The sequence below is a fragment of the Patagioenas fasciata genome, chromosome 3 (assembly GCF_037038585.1).
Source record: "Patagioenas fasciata isolate bPatFas1 chromosome 3, bPatFas1.hap1, whole genome shotgun sequence".
In the NCBI taxonomy this organism is placed as follows: domain Eukaryota; kingdom Metazoa; phylum Chordata; class Aves; order Columbiformes; family Columbidae; genus Patagioenas; species Patagioenas fasciata.
The window spans coordinates 43,346,390-43,360,482 of NC_092522.1; the positions used below are offsets into that span (position 1 = coordinate 43,346,390).

The window sequence follows — 14,093 nt, forward strand, 5'->3', positions numbered from 1 at the left end:
ACCATTTGGTAGTCAACGTCAGGTGCAATTTACACCAAATAATAATTTGGGGATCTGCTGCCTGGTTAGTGCACAAGAATTGAAAAGTCACTCATTTTTACTCAGTGTAGTTCTCCCTACAGGCAGCTGCTTACTAGCAGACCTCTGATAACTAATGAGGCATTAAAAAAAAAAGCAAGTATGCTTGTTCTGGTCTGAGTGCAGCCCTCATTTATGTCACCTCAGCTCTTCTGCTACTCTGTGCTCCAGAGGTTTCCCACCAAGTTCAAGGAAAACTGGTTCACCTGAGAGGTGGGGAGGTCTGTGCTGACGAGGAGCACTCATGGTGCAAGTGCCCAGGAATGCTGTAAAATAAAAAAGCCCAGAATAGTGCTGAAGATATCCCTGGATGTAAATGCACACTTAAAATACCAGTGGTTGTTTACAAGATGAGAGATGCAGGAAAGGCTCAATTCTCTTCTTTAGTCTCTGCTGAACTTTCAGTTCTGTTGAACTTTCAGAGCTGTTGAACAAGTAGATAAGCCCTTGAATGATAAAAGGACTTTAGTCTTTGTGGTAAGAAGGTAGTAAGGGGGCGGGGGAAGAGGAAACAGTAAGCCTTCTTGGAGGTATTTACTGTAATATTTTTTCTGAAAGAATTGTCACTTGGGGTTTGTTCACATCATGCTGAGAAACAAGATTTGACAACAGCTGAGCTACCAGAGGTGGGTCCACAGGCAGCATCACGTGCAGGCTGTGAGCAGTGGAGCCACATACCCAAAGCCTGGCAGCTCCACATTGTGCATGCTTTGTCTTTGCTTCATACTCTCTGCCACTGTTGGAGCACCTGGGGTGCTGTGGGGCCTCCAGCCCAGCCTGGGAGCACTGCATTGCGGGCAACTGAATTCCCAAAAGAAAGAAAAAAAAGGATGCTGTTGTAGGGTGATCCTCTGCACTTGGCTTTTTCTGCCTTGGGTTTTGTGGATTCGCCATCTCTCAGTAGGTCGCAGAATTGCAGAAATGTTGTTTGCAAGGTCCTCTGGAGATGTAGTCCAGCCTCCAGCTTGCAGCAGGACTGGCACTAGTACTCCGGTCAGCCGGAGCTTTGTCTATCTGAAGCTTGAAGATGTACAAGGGTGGAAATCACACCACCTCTCTGGGGACCCATTCCAGTACTGCACTGCCCTCAAAGTAAAACACTTTGTCCTGCTGCCTGTTCAGAAGCTCCCAAGCTAGGGTTTGCAGCCATAGCCCCACTGCACCATCTTGGCTCCATCTTTACAACCGTCCTGCAGATAACATTAAGTGGTTCTTAGGTCACCCCACAACCTGCTCCTCAGACTAAGTTCAACTCCTTCCACTTTTTTTCCAGAGGACACGTGCTCAAGCTCCTTGAATACCTTAGGAGCCCTTCACTGAAGCCTCTGTGTTTTTTCAACATCCTTGTTGACCATGAGGCCCAAAGCTGGGTAGCAATATTGGATGCACCGCCTCAGCAGTGTCACGTACTGGGAGATAAGTGCGTCCCGTGATTTGTTGGCCACACACTTCCTGATGGAGTCCAGACTGTGGTTTGCCTTATTTGCAATGAGAACACTCTCTTGGCTCATGTTCAACTTGGCGTCCACTGTTGGTCCTATCCTTTTCAGCAGGGTGGCTATTCAGCTAGCTGGTTCCCAGCCTTTAGTGTACACTCTTTTATGCAAGCAGCTACCCTGGTAATCATAATAATTTTAAAGAAAGGTAATTTATTGAATTGTTAAATAGTAAGCCAAGAATCTCAAAAAGAAATGCTAGACATAAGTTACTTGTTCAAGTTAAATGCCTTGTGTATTCCCCCCCTGTGCTCTGAGAGATCTCGGAGAAAGCAGCTGTGATAGCATGATAAGAACTATTTCAGTACTTACTTTTTTGGAGAATGCAGCGGTTAAACATCACAAGCACATTTGGTTTCCAGACCTAAGACATTCCTTCAGTCATAGCTTTTGTATTAACTTGCCTGCCTGTTTTTTTACAAAGAGAAGGAAAGTATCTCCTGTGTGGAGCAGGGGCCACTGAGCACCACACCGGCTGCCAGTGCTTGAGCCAACCAGCTGGCTCCCGTACGCACCACCATAGGAGGCACTTTCTCTGACAGAAAGGAGGAGGTGGCAGAATTGCTGCAATCCAGCGCCCCAGTCCACAGAGCGGCGTGCTGAGCCCAGCCCTGCTTGGCGCTGAGGAAGCTCCATGGTCTGCTCGGTGGTGGAGACCAGGAGATGCTTCCGAAAAAAACAACTTCTCCCCAGTGGCTGCTGGGCATGCTCAGGAGGGGGCTGCTGCTACTGCTTTAGCAGCCCTGTTGGTGCAGCCCAGGAATATTTATGTGCCTCCTTGGCTTGGCGGCCGGCCAGGCCTTTTTTATTTTTTCCTTTAAGGAAACACCCACAAAAGGGAAACCAGAGGCTCCAACAGTTTCTTTTGGCAGATCCTAGCACAGAAAATGAGGAGGAGAAACTTTCACGAATTAGTATGCTTTTATAGATAACTACTACCTTAAAAGGTGTATTGTCCAGCAAGCGCTAAGTCTAAGTATCATACCTAGTTCCAGAGCAAACCAGTGAAATTTCACTGCTGAAAGCAACCGAAAAGCTGGTGGGGGAAGGGAGGGAGTGCAGGGGTTCCTCCTTGACTGGTGGCTGCATCTTCAGCATTCCGGTTTGTGTGGGTCCCACCAGAGGTCACCAGCAGATGGATGGTGTTTCTGATGTATCAGTAACTGAACTCCTCTGAACTCGGCCAGGTTCGCTGCAACACCAGGAGTACGTGATTTACTACAGGGCTGTGGTTTATTGTGTGTCACAGCCTTGTGGTTCTCAGAGATGGAGCACTGCCGAAGTGCGCGGAGCGTGGCTGCCTGCGTGTGTGCAATGGGCAGCTCCTGCTCTGCTCCAGCTGAAGGTTATTCCAAGGGAGTGGCTGTTTGGGTCACTCTGTGACCCCACTTAGATGCTCTTGAGAAGCATCTCTTAGGTTATCCCTAGAGTGCACATGTGGGCGACAGAGGGGTACAAGCTTAGGTATGATGTTCCAGTAGAAGCATGAATTGTGATATACAAATGGTGAGTAGAAATGAATGGTGAGTGTTTTTTGGGATTGAGAGGCCCATTGTGCTTCTTAGCAGCAAGAAGCCCTCCGCAGCAGTGGTTTGAGGGGACTTTGGGACACTTAGTGAGCTGAGCTCTTTTTACCCATCTGGGAGTCTGAGTAGGCAGTTACTGAAGAACATGGCACTTGGATTCTCTCAGAGACAAGAAACCAAGTCAAACAGGTTCTGTCACAGCCTCCCAATGCTGCCTCAGGGTGACCCTCAAGGGCTATAAATGCTGGGTGAATGCATTCTAAGCACAGCAAGCAATAATCACTGGTAGTTCCAGATTTGTTTGGGGGACTGAACAGAGCATCATCCTCTCTATTTTGAGGAACAGGCCACTGGAAATATTTTTTTCTCTATAATGGCTCTATGAAGAACTTCTGCAACAGCAGTTTATGATAATGTATCTGCCGAATAATAAGTGAGTGATTGGCTCTGTACCTTCAATGATGTTGCTGTTGTCTGTCCCACCCAGAGCCTGAATATTTCCATACAGGGAAGGGAACGTTAGCTTCCCTTTAATTGCTGAAGTAACATATCCCAAATATTCTGTGGGTGGGGATTGTAGGCACCCTGACTGGAAATTTGCTCAGAAGAAGGAGCCTTCGGCAAATGGGCTGGGTGGATCTCTCATCCTGTTTCTGCAGCACCTGCGCAAAGAGTCACAGTGATGAGGTGGTGGAGAATTGTAGAATAGTTTGGGTTGGAAAGGACCTTCAAAGGTCAGTTACTCCAAGCCCCCTGCAATGAGCAGAGACATCTTCAACTACACCAGGTTGCTTGGAGCCCTATCTGGCCTGGTTTTGTGTATCTCCAGGGATGGGACATCTACCACCTCTCTGGGCAACCTGGGCCAGCGTTTCACCAGCCTCACTGTAAAAAGTTTCTTCCTCAATATGTAGCCTGAATCTCCACTCCTTCAATTTAAAACCATCACTCCTTGTCCTCTCATAACAGACCCTGCTAAACTGTCTGTCCCCATCTTTCTTATAGGCTTCTTTTAAGCACAGAAAGGCCACAATAAGGTCTCGCCAGAGCCTTCTCTTCCTCCAGGCTGAACAACCCCAACCCTCTCAGCCTGTCCTCACAGGAGAGGTGCTCCAGCCCTCTGATCATTTTTGTGGCCCTCCAACAGGTCCATGTCTTTCTTGTGCCAAGGTACAGAGCTGGACACAGGACTCCAGGTGGGGTCTCACCAGAGCAGAACAGAGGGGCAGAATCACCTCCCTGACCTGACCTGCTGGCCACGCTCTTTTTGATGTAGCCCCAGATACGACTGGTCTTCTGGGGTGCAAGCGCAGATTGCCAGCTCATGTCCAACCTTTCATCCACCAGTACATCTCCATCCACCAGAAACACTTCTCTCACTATGTTTGGTTTGGCAACCTAGCAAAGATGGTGAAAACTCTTGATCTGGGTGATGGAAAGCATGAATACCAACCAGAGTTGCAAAGCTTGTAGGTGACCTCCAAAAACCTGTCATGAACATACATACAGGCTTGAAGGCCAAGACAACTCATACGTAAATGAACACTGTGATCACTGGAGTTGATCACAAGCCATTTGCCACCAAAAGGAGAGATGAAGATCAGTTGTCTGGGGAGAGAGGCCATGCTGGCTGAGTGCACACCTGCTGCTCTTTGTAATAGCACTGAACAGAATAAACAAGGAGTTTAAAAAACAAGCAAAGCTTGTGTTTCACTCTCTTCAAAGCATGAAGACAAGTCTTTGTTTCTGTTAAATCCATCACCACTATAGGCAGGATGGGTATTTTGGAGCTGTGGCCAGTCAAAAGAGCCCTGCAGAGGTAATTGTCTGCTCTCACAGTACATATCGTGTACTGCCAGTGGGCTCCTGGCATGTTCAGGAGAGCTGAGGGCTGTGACGCAGTCTTGCTTATGGCAGATGACAGAAGCTTGGAAGGATTAAAATATCCTCCTCAGAACAAAGTGCTCTTAATCTTTAAAACCAGCAGACACAGGGATGCTGTGACCTATTCCTGCAGGAACACTGCTAGATGGCTCGCAGGCAAACTTTGAGCCCAGGCAGAAATAAATAGCACGTGAAAACGTGGGTGCCTACACACAGTCTTAGAGTTTTGGTGGCCATGAATAAAAGTCTGTGTTTTACTCACGTTGTCTCATCCAAGGCTTTACCCTTTCTTCTCTTTTCTTCATCAGCCTGGTCTCCCACCCCCTTTAAAGGTTTAACAGCCATACTTGGTGTAATGTTTTCATTTTAAGCATTAGATGTATGTTCCAAGGCCTTGAGGCACATTAACCAAAGCTCAGCTCTACTTCTGACATTTAATTAGTTCTTGGTTCTTCAAATTAAAAAAATAAATCATCAAAAGATCATCCCTTGATCATATAGGCATATTGTAAAGACTTTGTTTCGATCAGTTTTTCAAGGCAATCACGTGTTTGTTTCAAACTTCAAATGGAGTAAGCCAAACAACTTTCACTGGAAACCACTGAGCCTGGAATGAGAGGAGTGTGGGAATTACTGTAAGCTGGAGAAAAATCTTTCACTTGGGAGCTCATTACAACCGAGTCCACACAGTACTTCATTGTTACCTGGGTTGCTTCCACCACAAATAACAAATGTGCTTCCCCAGCCCTAAAAGAATCACCCTACCAAAAGCCAGACTCACCTGTTAACAACAAGAGGTGACCTCTCCTTTGCAGCACTCCGAGACTTGGAGGGGGTGGTGGCAATGCACAAAATAGCCTGGGAACCTACAAAATGCAGCGAGAAGGCAATGCCAACATTACCTGCCAAAAATTTCTGCTTGGGTTATGGTGTAAATGTCGAGTTGGGGATGACAGTTGTAGTTGCTTCTGCTGTCAACTTCAAAGCAGTTCTTGGGTTTTGAGCCTGTCACAACTATCAATGCCTGAAATATTACGTTTGCTTCAGTGAGAAGCACTGAAGAGCAGAGGCGACCTGATCACTCTGTCCTCTAATGACTGAGCTGGCAACTAACTCTGATTGCCACCTTTTTGCCTGTTGCTTTGACACTGACTGTCCCTCCTGGCAAACCCCTCTGCCCGGGGACATCGCTCCTGTGGGAGCAGGAAGGTGTGGAGGAGCCAATGGGCTGTAAACCCATCTGCTTATTTTGGGGGTGTTTTAGATGGCTTTAAGGGGGGATTTTACTAACTTCAGAAACAAAAACTAAGTGTGCTTGTTCGTCACCATGTAGTGACAAAGTAAGGCAACTGTCAGTATAATAGACAAGATTTTAGCAACTTTATAGCTTAAAGTCGCTATACTTCATTCTCTCCTTTTAAAGGTTCCTCCAGAGGGCTGAAAACCAAACACCTTCACAATTACTATTTATCTTCCTTTCTAGTAACTGTCTGGCACATTCGAATTTGGGGAATATTTTGAACCTCAACAAGGACTATCACATCTGTCATTAGCAGCAATACTTAACAATATCAAGTCCAATAATAAAACACAGATGCATGCTATGTGTTTCCAACAATGACTTAAAATTTAAAAATAGCATTAATAGGGATACAAGCCACCAATTTAAAAGATAGTCAGGAAATTGTTTCCAAATGTTAAAATTACTTAAGTTACTACAACTTTTATTTTCTTGTGAATGTATCTTAATTTATGACAACTAATATCTTTGAGATTTTGGGGGGTTTGTCCTGTCCCTCACCCTTTCAACAGGGGTTTATGACCCATCAGTCACTTTCAATCCACTTTCCACAGCTGGCGCAGATGCAGCTGTAGCCAGCACTTGGAGGAATGACACCAGACTTTCTCCCCTGCGTGTTTGATCATGAGCATCCTTCCCCCTGCTCCTGCAAGCTCTCCCCTTCTCACCAACTGCATCCTGCTCATGACTTCCTTGTCTTATCCAACATCCTGGCCTCTTTAGCAAAGGCTCTGACTTTTGGTTAGCTCAGTTCCACCTCACCTTTTACTAGACAGCAAAGCTCAAACACGTCAGCCAGCCTGCCTGCATGCATATCACCTCTTTCCCCACTTTTCTGTTAACATCTGGCATACTCGTGTTACATTTTGCCCAGTGAGGCAGCAGCAGGATTGGACGGGTTATCTGCGCAATGCGGATACGTCTAGAATTTCATAGTTACTGACCAGAATTGCTAATACTGTAGTTAAGCTGCTATTGAGCCAATATCCTTAAATGCAGTAGCTTAAAACCAACATGAACTAACACCAGAGAGGATCCAACGCTGCAGTTTCACCCAGGTTTTTTAATTTACACAGTACCGTGATGCTTTTTTCTTGACTACTCACAGCACTTATGCATTTTGAAGGATGCCCTTAACACGCATGCTAACGCCTTTCCTGTCAGTACAAAACAGCATTCTTTTCTCTGCCGCTGCTCTTTGCCAAAGAGTAAATTATCATCTGTGTGCTTTTGTTTCCCAACTCCCCGGCTGAACTCTGACCTCGCAGCCAAAAGACCCCCCTGCTTAAGCTGCAGTGTCTTTTCTTAGGTCAGATAGGAAAGAACTCAACCGTGTATTAAAATAGGAGCTCGCTAAGCCCTGCTTTAGGGCTGGCTCAGTTTCCCACTGCCGCTCTCAGGGCTTTGAGAGGCAGCACCTCCTGCCCATCCCGAGGGAACGAGCTTCCCTCCCCCTCATCCCCCAGCACAGAACCAAGGGAAATGTTCTTCTTTTCTGAATTAAGAGTGAGCTACTGGTTAACTTCCCAGTTTAGATTTTGCAGTGATGGCAGAAAGTGGTTCATTGCTCTATCTCAAGTTTTCTGCAGACCTTTTATATAAAACTATTGAATTGCATGTCCTCCATAAAATTTATCTTTATTGTTTCCTCCAGAAGAAACACGAGGAATAGAGGAAAAAAGGTAACAGAGTATATAGGTGTGTTCTATTCTTGGAAGACCCTAATCCACAGAGGGTAAACGTTTCATCATCTTAGTGTAAACAGCATGTTTGTTTAGTACTTCGATGTATATTTTCAGATTAAATAAGTAGATCAATGCTGCTGTTTACCTCTGGATTCCCAAACCTCCCCACACCTACCTGAGTTAACAACAGATCGCAAACTCTCTCAGATAAGCACAGGGTGGGGGGAAAGGAATTTGCTCAGTGAATGCCTTTAGACCAAAAGTGCTTACAGCATCATACACTAGAAATCCTTTTGTAAAAGAAAGTAAACACTTTGTGTCATTGGTGTAGATGGAAACAAGCAAGGAATATTATACCATCACTCATCCTTTTACCAATCTGCAATTAGATCTAACACTATGTTTCCAAATAAGATGGTTTCCTTCAAATTATATAGTGATTTTTCTTTTAACTGAAAATGTACAGTAAAGTAAACAAGTAGAACATGCCTTTTTAAAAAAAAATTACTGACTGTTGCTACTTAAAAATAATGTAAATTAGTATTCCACCAGTTGTAAGGAAATGTCTTAAAAGGTTTTTACTCAAGTAAAAAGACTAGTTACTTACGTAGCTTAGACCGCTTCTGAAGTGTGATTCTATCCTTAGTTTTGCACAGACAGAATGAAAATGGAAATCCTTCATCTTCACAGTGTACATAAATGATCTGAAGTTATCCTGCAGCTATTCCCTGACACAAAGGCTATTGATATCACCCACCTTGCACAAGCAAAGCCTTCACCTGCTGTCTACATCTTCCTGTTTCACAAACAGCACAACTAACAGTAGCACTGAAGGATACACTTACTCAGAGAACAGCTGATTAAAGTATTTTCCTGTATTTAAATGAGATGTAATTACAACTTCGCTAAAAAAAAAAAAAAAACCACTCTATGATTCTGTTTATAATGGAAGGTAAAGCAGTCCCAGAACATGTCATTAATCTTCTGAGACCCTGTAACAGAACACACCAGCTCCCAAATGTTTAATAGGAGGTCATTCCTATCTGTGGACAGAATCATATACATACATACATACATATATGAAACAAAGAAAGGCTTGTATCCTGACTTAACAGATTCACTATGGGCTTCTTGCTTGGATTTGCTAAGAAAACCACCATGATTTACCAGTCTTAGGCACCTCATGCATTTACAGGCAAGACTGCCATTTCTGGAGCACCTTCTCCCAAAGCTGTATTAGTGCACAGATTCCTCTACAGTAGACTATGAATCGCTCCTTTCATTGCCAGTTTGTTTTCTTTCTGGATCAAGAGAACTGCCTTCAAATAAAATTTTGTTTCTCATTCCTTCTTTCAGCATTCTTCGCCGGATCCTCTGTTGGGCCAAATTGTATCTGCAGTAAAACCTAGAGGAGGGGATGAAAAGAAAACATGATTCCCTGCTTTATATGAGTGACAGGATCAAATCAAGAGTTGTTCAATCAGTTGAAATCACACGTAATAATCCTAGTGAAATTCATTACAAAATGATGCATAATGGAGATAGCAGGGTAACTGCTATTCCTTTAAGGCAAACATTATGTAGCCACTGAGCAGCAGGATATGAAAGTCCAAGGGAAAATGCTAATTTCTATAACTTGGATCTTAATTTCATGACCATTTAGTACGCTCTCTTTATAATTAGGACAGAAGGATGATATATGTGAAGGAAAAACAGAGTAATTAAGAAAGATGGAAATAACTGGGTGGTTCGATCTCTTAGGACTCAAGAAAGAATAGCAGGCTGAAAAAAAATAACAAAGATCCAAATGCACTGAAATTGTGTCCTTTCAGAAGAAGAAATACTTCAGAGAGAAGGAAGAGGACGCTTTGCTAGGCAATTTTTTAATGGAGCTTCAAAAGCAGTATGAAAGGTCACACAGGGATCATGTCGTACAAAGCAGCCAACACAGGTCTGTCAAAACTCAAGAAATGTTTTACATACCAGTATCCTAACATTGTGCAAATAAAGCCACCAACTGCAAAGTCACATGATCTTCTAACTCTACCTGAAAGAAAAACAGAAATACTCCAAAAAATTAGAGAAAAAACATTGGATAACTTCCCATTGTTAATAACACATAACAGCAAAAAGGAACTATTTTTTCATGGCAAATAAATATACAAAACCCAGAAGAAATAAATACGTACTTGTTGCTAAAAAATGTCCAAGACCCACAACTAAAGATCCCAGGGAACCATAGAGAACTGATTCTCGTGCACATGGGACGCTTTGAACATCGAGAAATCCTAGGAGTTTAAAGGACTGTAAGGAAAAAAAAAAAAACAACACACACTCTAAATGTTTTAAATTGCTTTTGTAGAAGTCTATGATGCCAACTCCATTGTAAAACTGACTTATTATCTCAAGAGTCAAAAATAAACACTCAAGGATTTCCTACTTTCAGTGTTATCTCTGAACAAAACTGAACATGCACAGCTGTATCAGGAATAGTTTTGGAAGAGTTAACTATTGATATAGGAGACATTGTGTTGTACAAACCTGCTGATCCATCCTTTCTACAGAGTATTACAGAAATAGTATTTCATTTTTTCCCCTTACACTCTCCAAAAGAGGTAGAAAACTCTTAAGAATCCATGATCTTTCTTCAAAAACATACATCACAACAAACAGGGAAGGTTACAATCAATTGTGCAGTTAGTTATGCCACATAATTTTAATATTTGAAAAGGCAAACGTGCTTAAAAGAAAACAAAACCAAACAACCAAACAAACCTGAATACTGGAGATCGTGCATGTTAAAAATTACTGGTTTATAAAAGTTTTATTCAAATCCTACATATAGGCAGGGGCTGTGGACAGTAATTCTTCTATATATGGCATGTAAGTTTTCAAATGAACTTACTGGTAAAAAATATTCAAATTATTTCATACTCTCACATTTATAACATACCCTAGCTTACATCTATCAGTTTTCTATTTACTTTTCAAATGGGAATTACATGTGCCATTCATAAACCCAACTGTGAACTGGCAAATATATTTTTCATTTCAGGGATGCCGACACTGAGTTCTGCATAACCCAAGTCTTTTAACTTGACTACAAATCCTATTTCCCACCTGACAAACATCCTTGCAAATCCACATTGGCACCACAAGCAGGACTGAGAAACTGCAACAAAAAGGCCTGAGGATGACATGGGTCAGGGTTAAGGCAACTGCACTGTAGTAACATCTGCACATCTTTCTGCTATTAATTCTTTTGTTAGGGATGGTGTGAGAATTTGTTTTCATTCTATTGCGTTTAAATCCTTAGACCATTAAATATCATGTGTGCAACTGCACATCTAAAATCTTGAAAGATTTTTAAATGGTTTCATTTTTTGTAAAGCTATTTACTTGGACAAAGTAGATTATGAGGATGGAGTACTATATTCAACTATTTGTGGAGGGCCAACAACCCTGCGAGACAAGTCATGTCTGACTGTGGCAACCGGGCTGACAAGCATCTGGCAACAGCTGGATTTGTATGCAAGTATGGAAATCCCCTCAATAATTTTATCTACATGCCATATGGATGACCATCAGCTGCTTCCACATAATCCCTGTGTACAAATGAGACAAAAAGGATTTGGTCTATGTTGTTCTAGTCTCCTAATGAGTAATTTCAAGTACTCTCACATGGAAGAAGTCACTTGATAGGTTGCTGTTGTTGGCTAAGAAGGTATCTTTGCTACATCCGTGCAGCATGATGCATCCTTTTAAAATAGTATTTCACCTGTTGCTACCCTTGAAATCCCTCGTTATGACTCTAACCATTGCTAACTCCTGGCGTTACCAAGGCTCAAGTATCATGACGGCGTTCCACCCACAAAGAGGGAGTCCTGTGGAGGGGTCCGTGGAAAAGCAATCACAGACCCCCCTCCCCACCCCCTGGGCCCCGGAGAGCCTCGGTTCTGTCATCGGTTTCCGCGCATTGATCCCCAATTGTTCCCTCCGCAGCAAAACCAGCGGGGCGGGTCTGCGACAACCCCTCGTGTCCCGAGCGCCGGCTGCGCCTGTGCCCACGCTGGCCCTGAGGTGCTGGGAACCGCCACAGCCCCGCCGGCCTCTGCCTCATCCTCCTTATCCTCCCCCCGGCCGCGTTCCACTGAAGCGACCGGTGACAGGCCCCACGCACCGCCGGCCTCCTGCGCCCCTGGGGATCACAGACGCGGCGCCGCCAGCCACCGGCGCCGCCTCTTGGCCGCCGCTCCAGGGCTGCCCCGCCGCCCGGGCGGGTCGGAGCGGGCACGGCTCCCTCCCGCTGGCCGGGGGTGCGTGCCAGGGGGTGGGCAGCGCCCCGGGGAGGGGGACTGGCTGCGGTCGCTCGCGGGGCGGGAAGAGCCCCTCACCGCCTGCCCCCCATCCTCCATTACCTTCCTCGGCTCAGAGTCGCCCTCGCCCGCCATGATGTGACAGCGCCTCACCCAGCCCGCGCCCCCTCCCCCACCGCGCACCAGCGACACCGGACTACGGCGGCCTAGAGAAGGCACATGGAGAAGCCACTCTATCCGCTCCGACCCGCCCCATCTCTATGGTGCCCGCGGAGGGGGCGGGGCGGGCGAGCGCGCCGGCGCCATTTTAGGTGCAGCGCTGAGATTCCAGCAAAATCCTTTGTTCGGTGAAATGGGTCACGGCGCGGGCCGCGCGCGCGCACGCGGGGAGGGGGCAGGGCGAGCGGCGCTGGCGCTCAGCCCGCCCCTCCCCCTCCTTCAGGCTGCAGGCGCGCGCCTCCGCGTGGCGCGCGCGGCGCCCTGTCCCCAGCGCTGCGGTGCGCTACGCTGCGGAGAGGCCGCGGCGGCACCCGGGCCCGGGGAGCCCGCTTGGCGCTCCCCGCCGCGGTGGACGTCGGCAGCGCTATGAGGGCCCGGCGCCACGCGGGCGCCTCGCCGGCCGTGCGGCTCCGCTGTACAATTCGCTGCTGTGAGAGAGGCGGCTCTGGCACCCTGCCGGGCCGGTGCCGCGTCACTGCTATGCTCGACCCTTGTTTTAAACTTTTTCATGTATTTGTCCAAATATAGTTAATGGACGTGCTTGTCCAGAATGCCTGAGTGCACAGAAACTGTTCTTGGAGATGCTTTTTTTTTTTCAGTATGAGATTTTTCTCTTGTTGTGCAGTAAATAAGTAGAAAGGAAAAGGCTTTCTGTATTACAGGCATATATGCCTCCCTGTGGCCTTCTGGGGCCTTGCCGCAGAACGCGGTGCTCAGCGCGGGTTTAATGGCAGCGCCCTCCTCCGTGCAGTACCATAAATCCTCGAAGAGAGGCCCAGCCGCGGCCTACCCGTCTGGTGGCGTAGGCCCGAGCTGCTTGAGCTGAGCTGTTCAAACGAGCAATAACGGGAGTAGGAGACGTAAACAGGCTCAGCGAGTAGCACCCAGTGGCAGAAGCCGTTTTCGTGAGCCTTCACGGCGTGTAGATAGCCCAGCTGCGCAGATGTGGGTAGAGGTTATTTCCAGTGTGGGTATGAAACAATCTGGAGTGCTGGAATGGGATGAGGAAAAGCTGCAGTGTGCTACTGGGAGAAAAGCACCCTGGTGGCAGGAAGAATTGTTCGTTTTAGGAAGTTCTGTTTTGAAAGAAGTGCCCTTGAAAATGATCTAGTGTGAGACATACACAGCTGAATGAATCAAAACACCAAGTGGGTTCAGTAAGGGTAAGTCCAGTGCTAAATCAGGGAGATGTACTGGAAATTATGCACTAGATGTGTAATTGTACATGTAGTAATATCTGGATGAGTAAATAAATAGTGCTCAGCAATGTAGGACAGAGTTTTATAGATCTGCAAGACACTGTAAACATTTTGCAGCAAGTCAAGAACTCTGTACCTGCTAAGTAGTGAATTATGTGGTTAGTTCAATTTAGGACCTTTTCCATCTTAGCAATGAAGTATAACAAGGATAAGAAATGTGTAGTATTGCTGTTTGAGTTAAAAAATAGTGTGTCTTGAAAGCACAGTACTTCCCTAGGAAGAATGGCCTTGTTTAATATTATTTTCACTGTTGGGTTTTGGTTTTGTGTTTGTTTAGTGTTTTGTGGTGGTGTTTGGTTTGGTTTTGTTTTGTTTTGTTTGGGTTTTTTT

The 14,093-nt window shown here is 45.6% G+C and overlaps 1 protein-coding gene across 2 annotated transcripts; it reads right to left on the bottom strand.

The window, feature by feature from the left end:
• Positions 1 to 7,896: 7,896 nt before the first annotated feature.
• Positions 7,897 to 12,504, bottom strand: COX20 (cytochrome c oxidase assembly factor COX20). 2 transcript variants are annotated; one of them, XM_065835891.2, is made up of 4 exons: positions 12,388 to 12,504; positions 10,159 to 10,273; positions 9,953 to 10,016; positions 7,897 to 9,374 (listed from the first exon to the last, which is right to left on the bottom strand). In XM_065835891.2, exons 1-4 carry the CDS (start codon positions 12,418 to 12,420, stop codon positions 9,233 to 9,235), a joined length of 354 nt encoding a protein of 117 aa, XP_065691963.1. In that variant the 5' UTR covers positions 12,421 to 12,504; the 3' UTR covers positions 7,897 to 9,232. The 2 variants fall into 2 exon arrangements, with proteins under 2 accessions (XP_065691963.1, XP_071662301.1); XM_071806200.1 differs by lacking the exon at positions 12,388 to 12,504 and adding an exon at positions 11,090 to 11,131.
• Between the last annotated feature and the right edge of the window lie 1,589 nt (positions 12,505 to 14,093).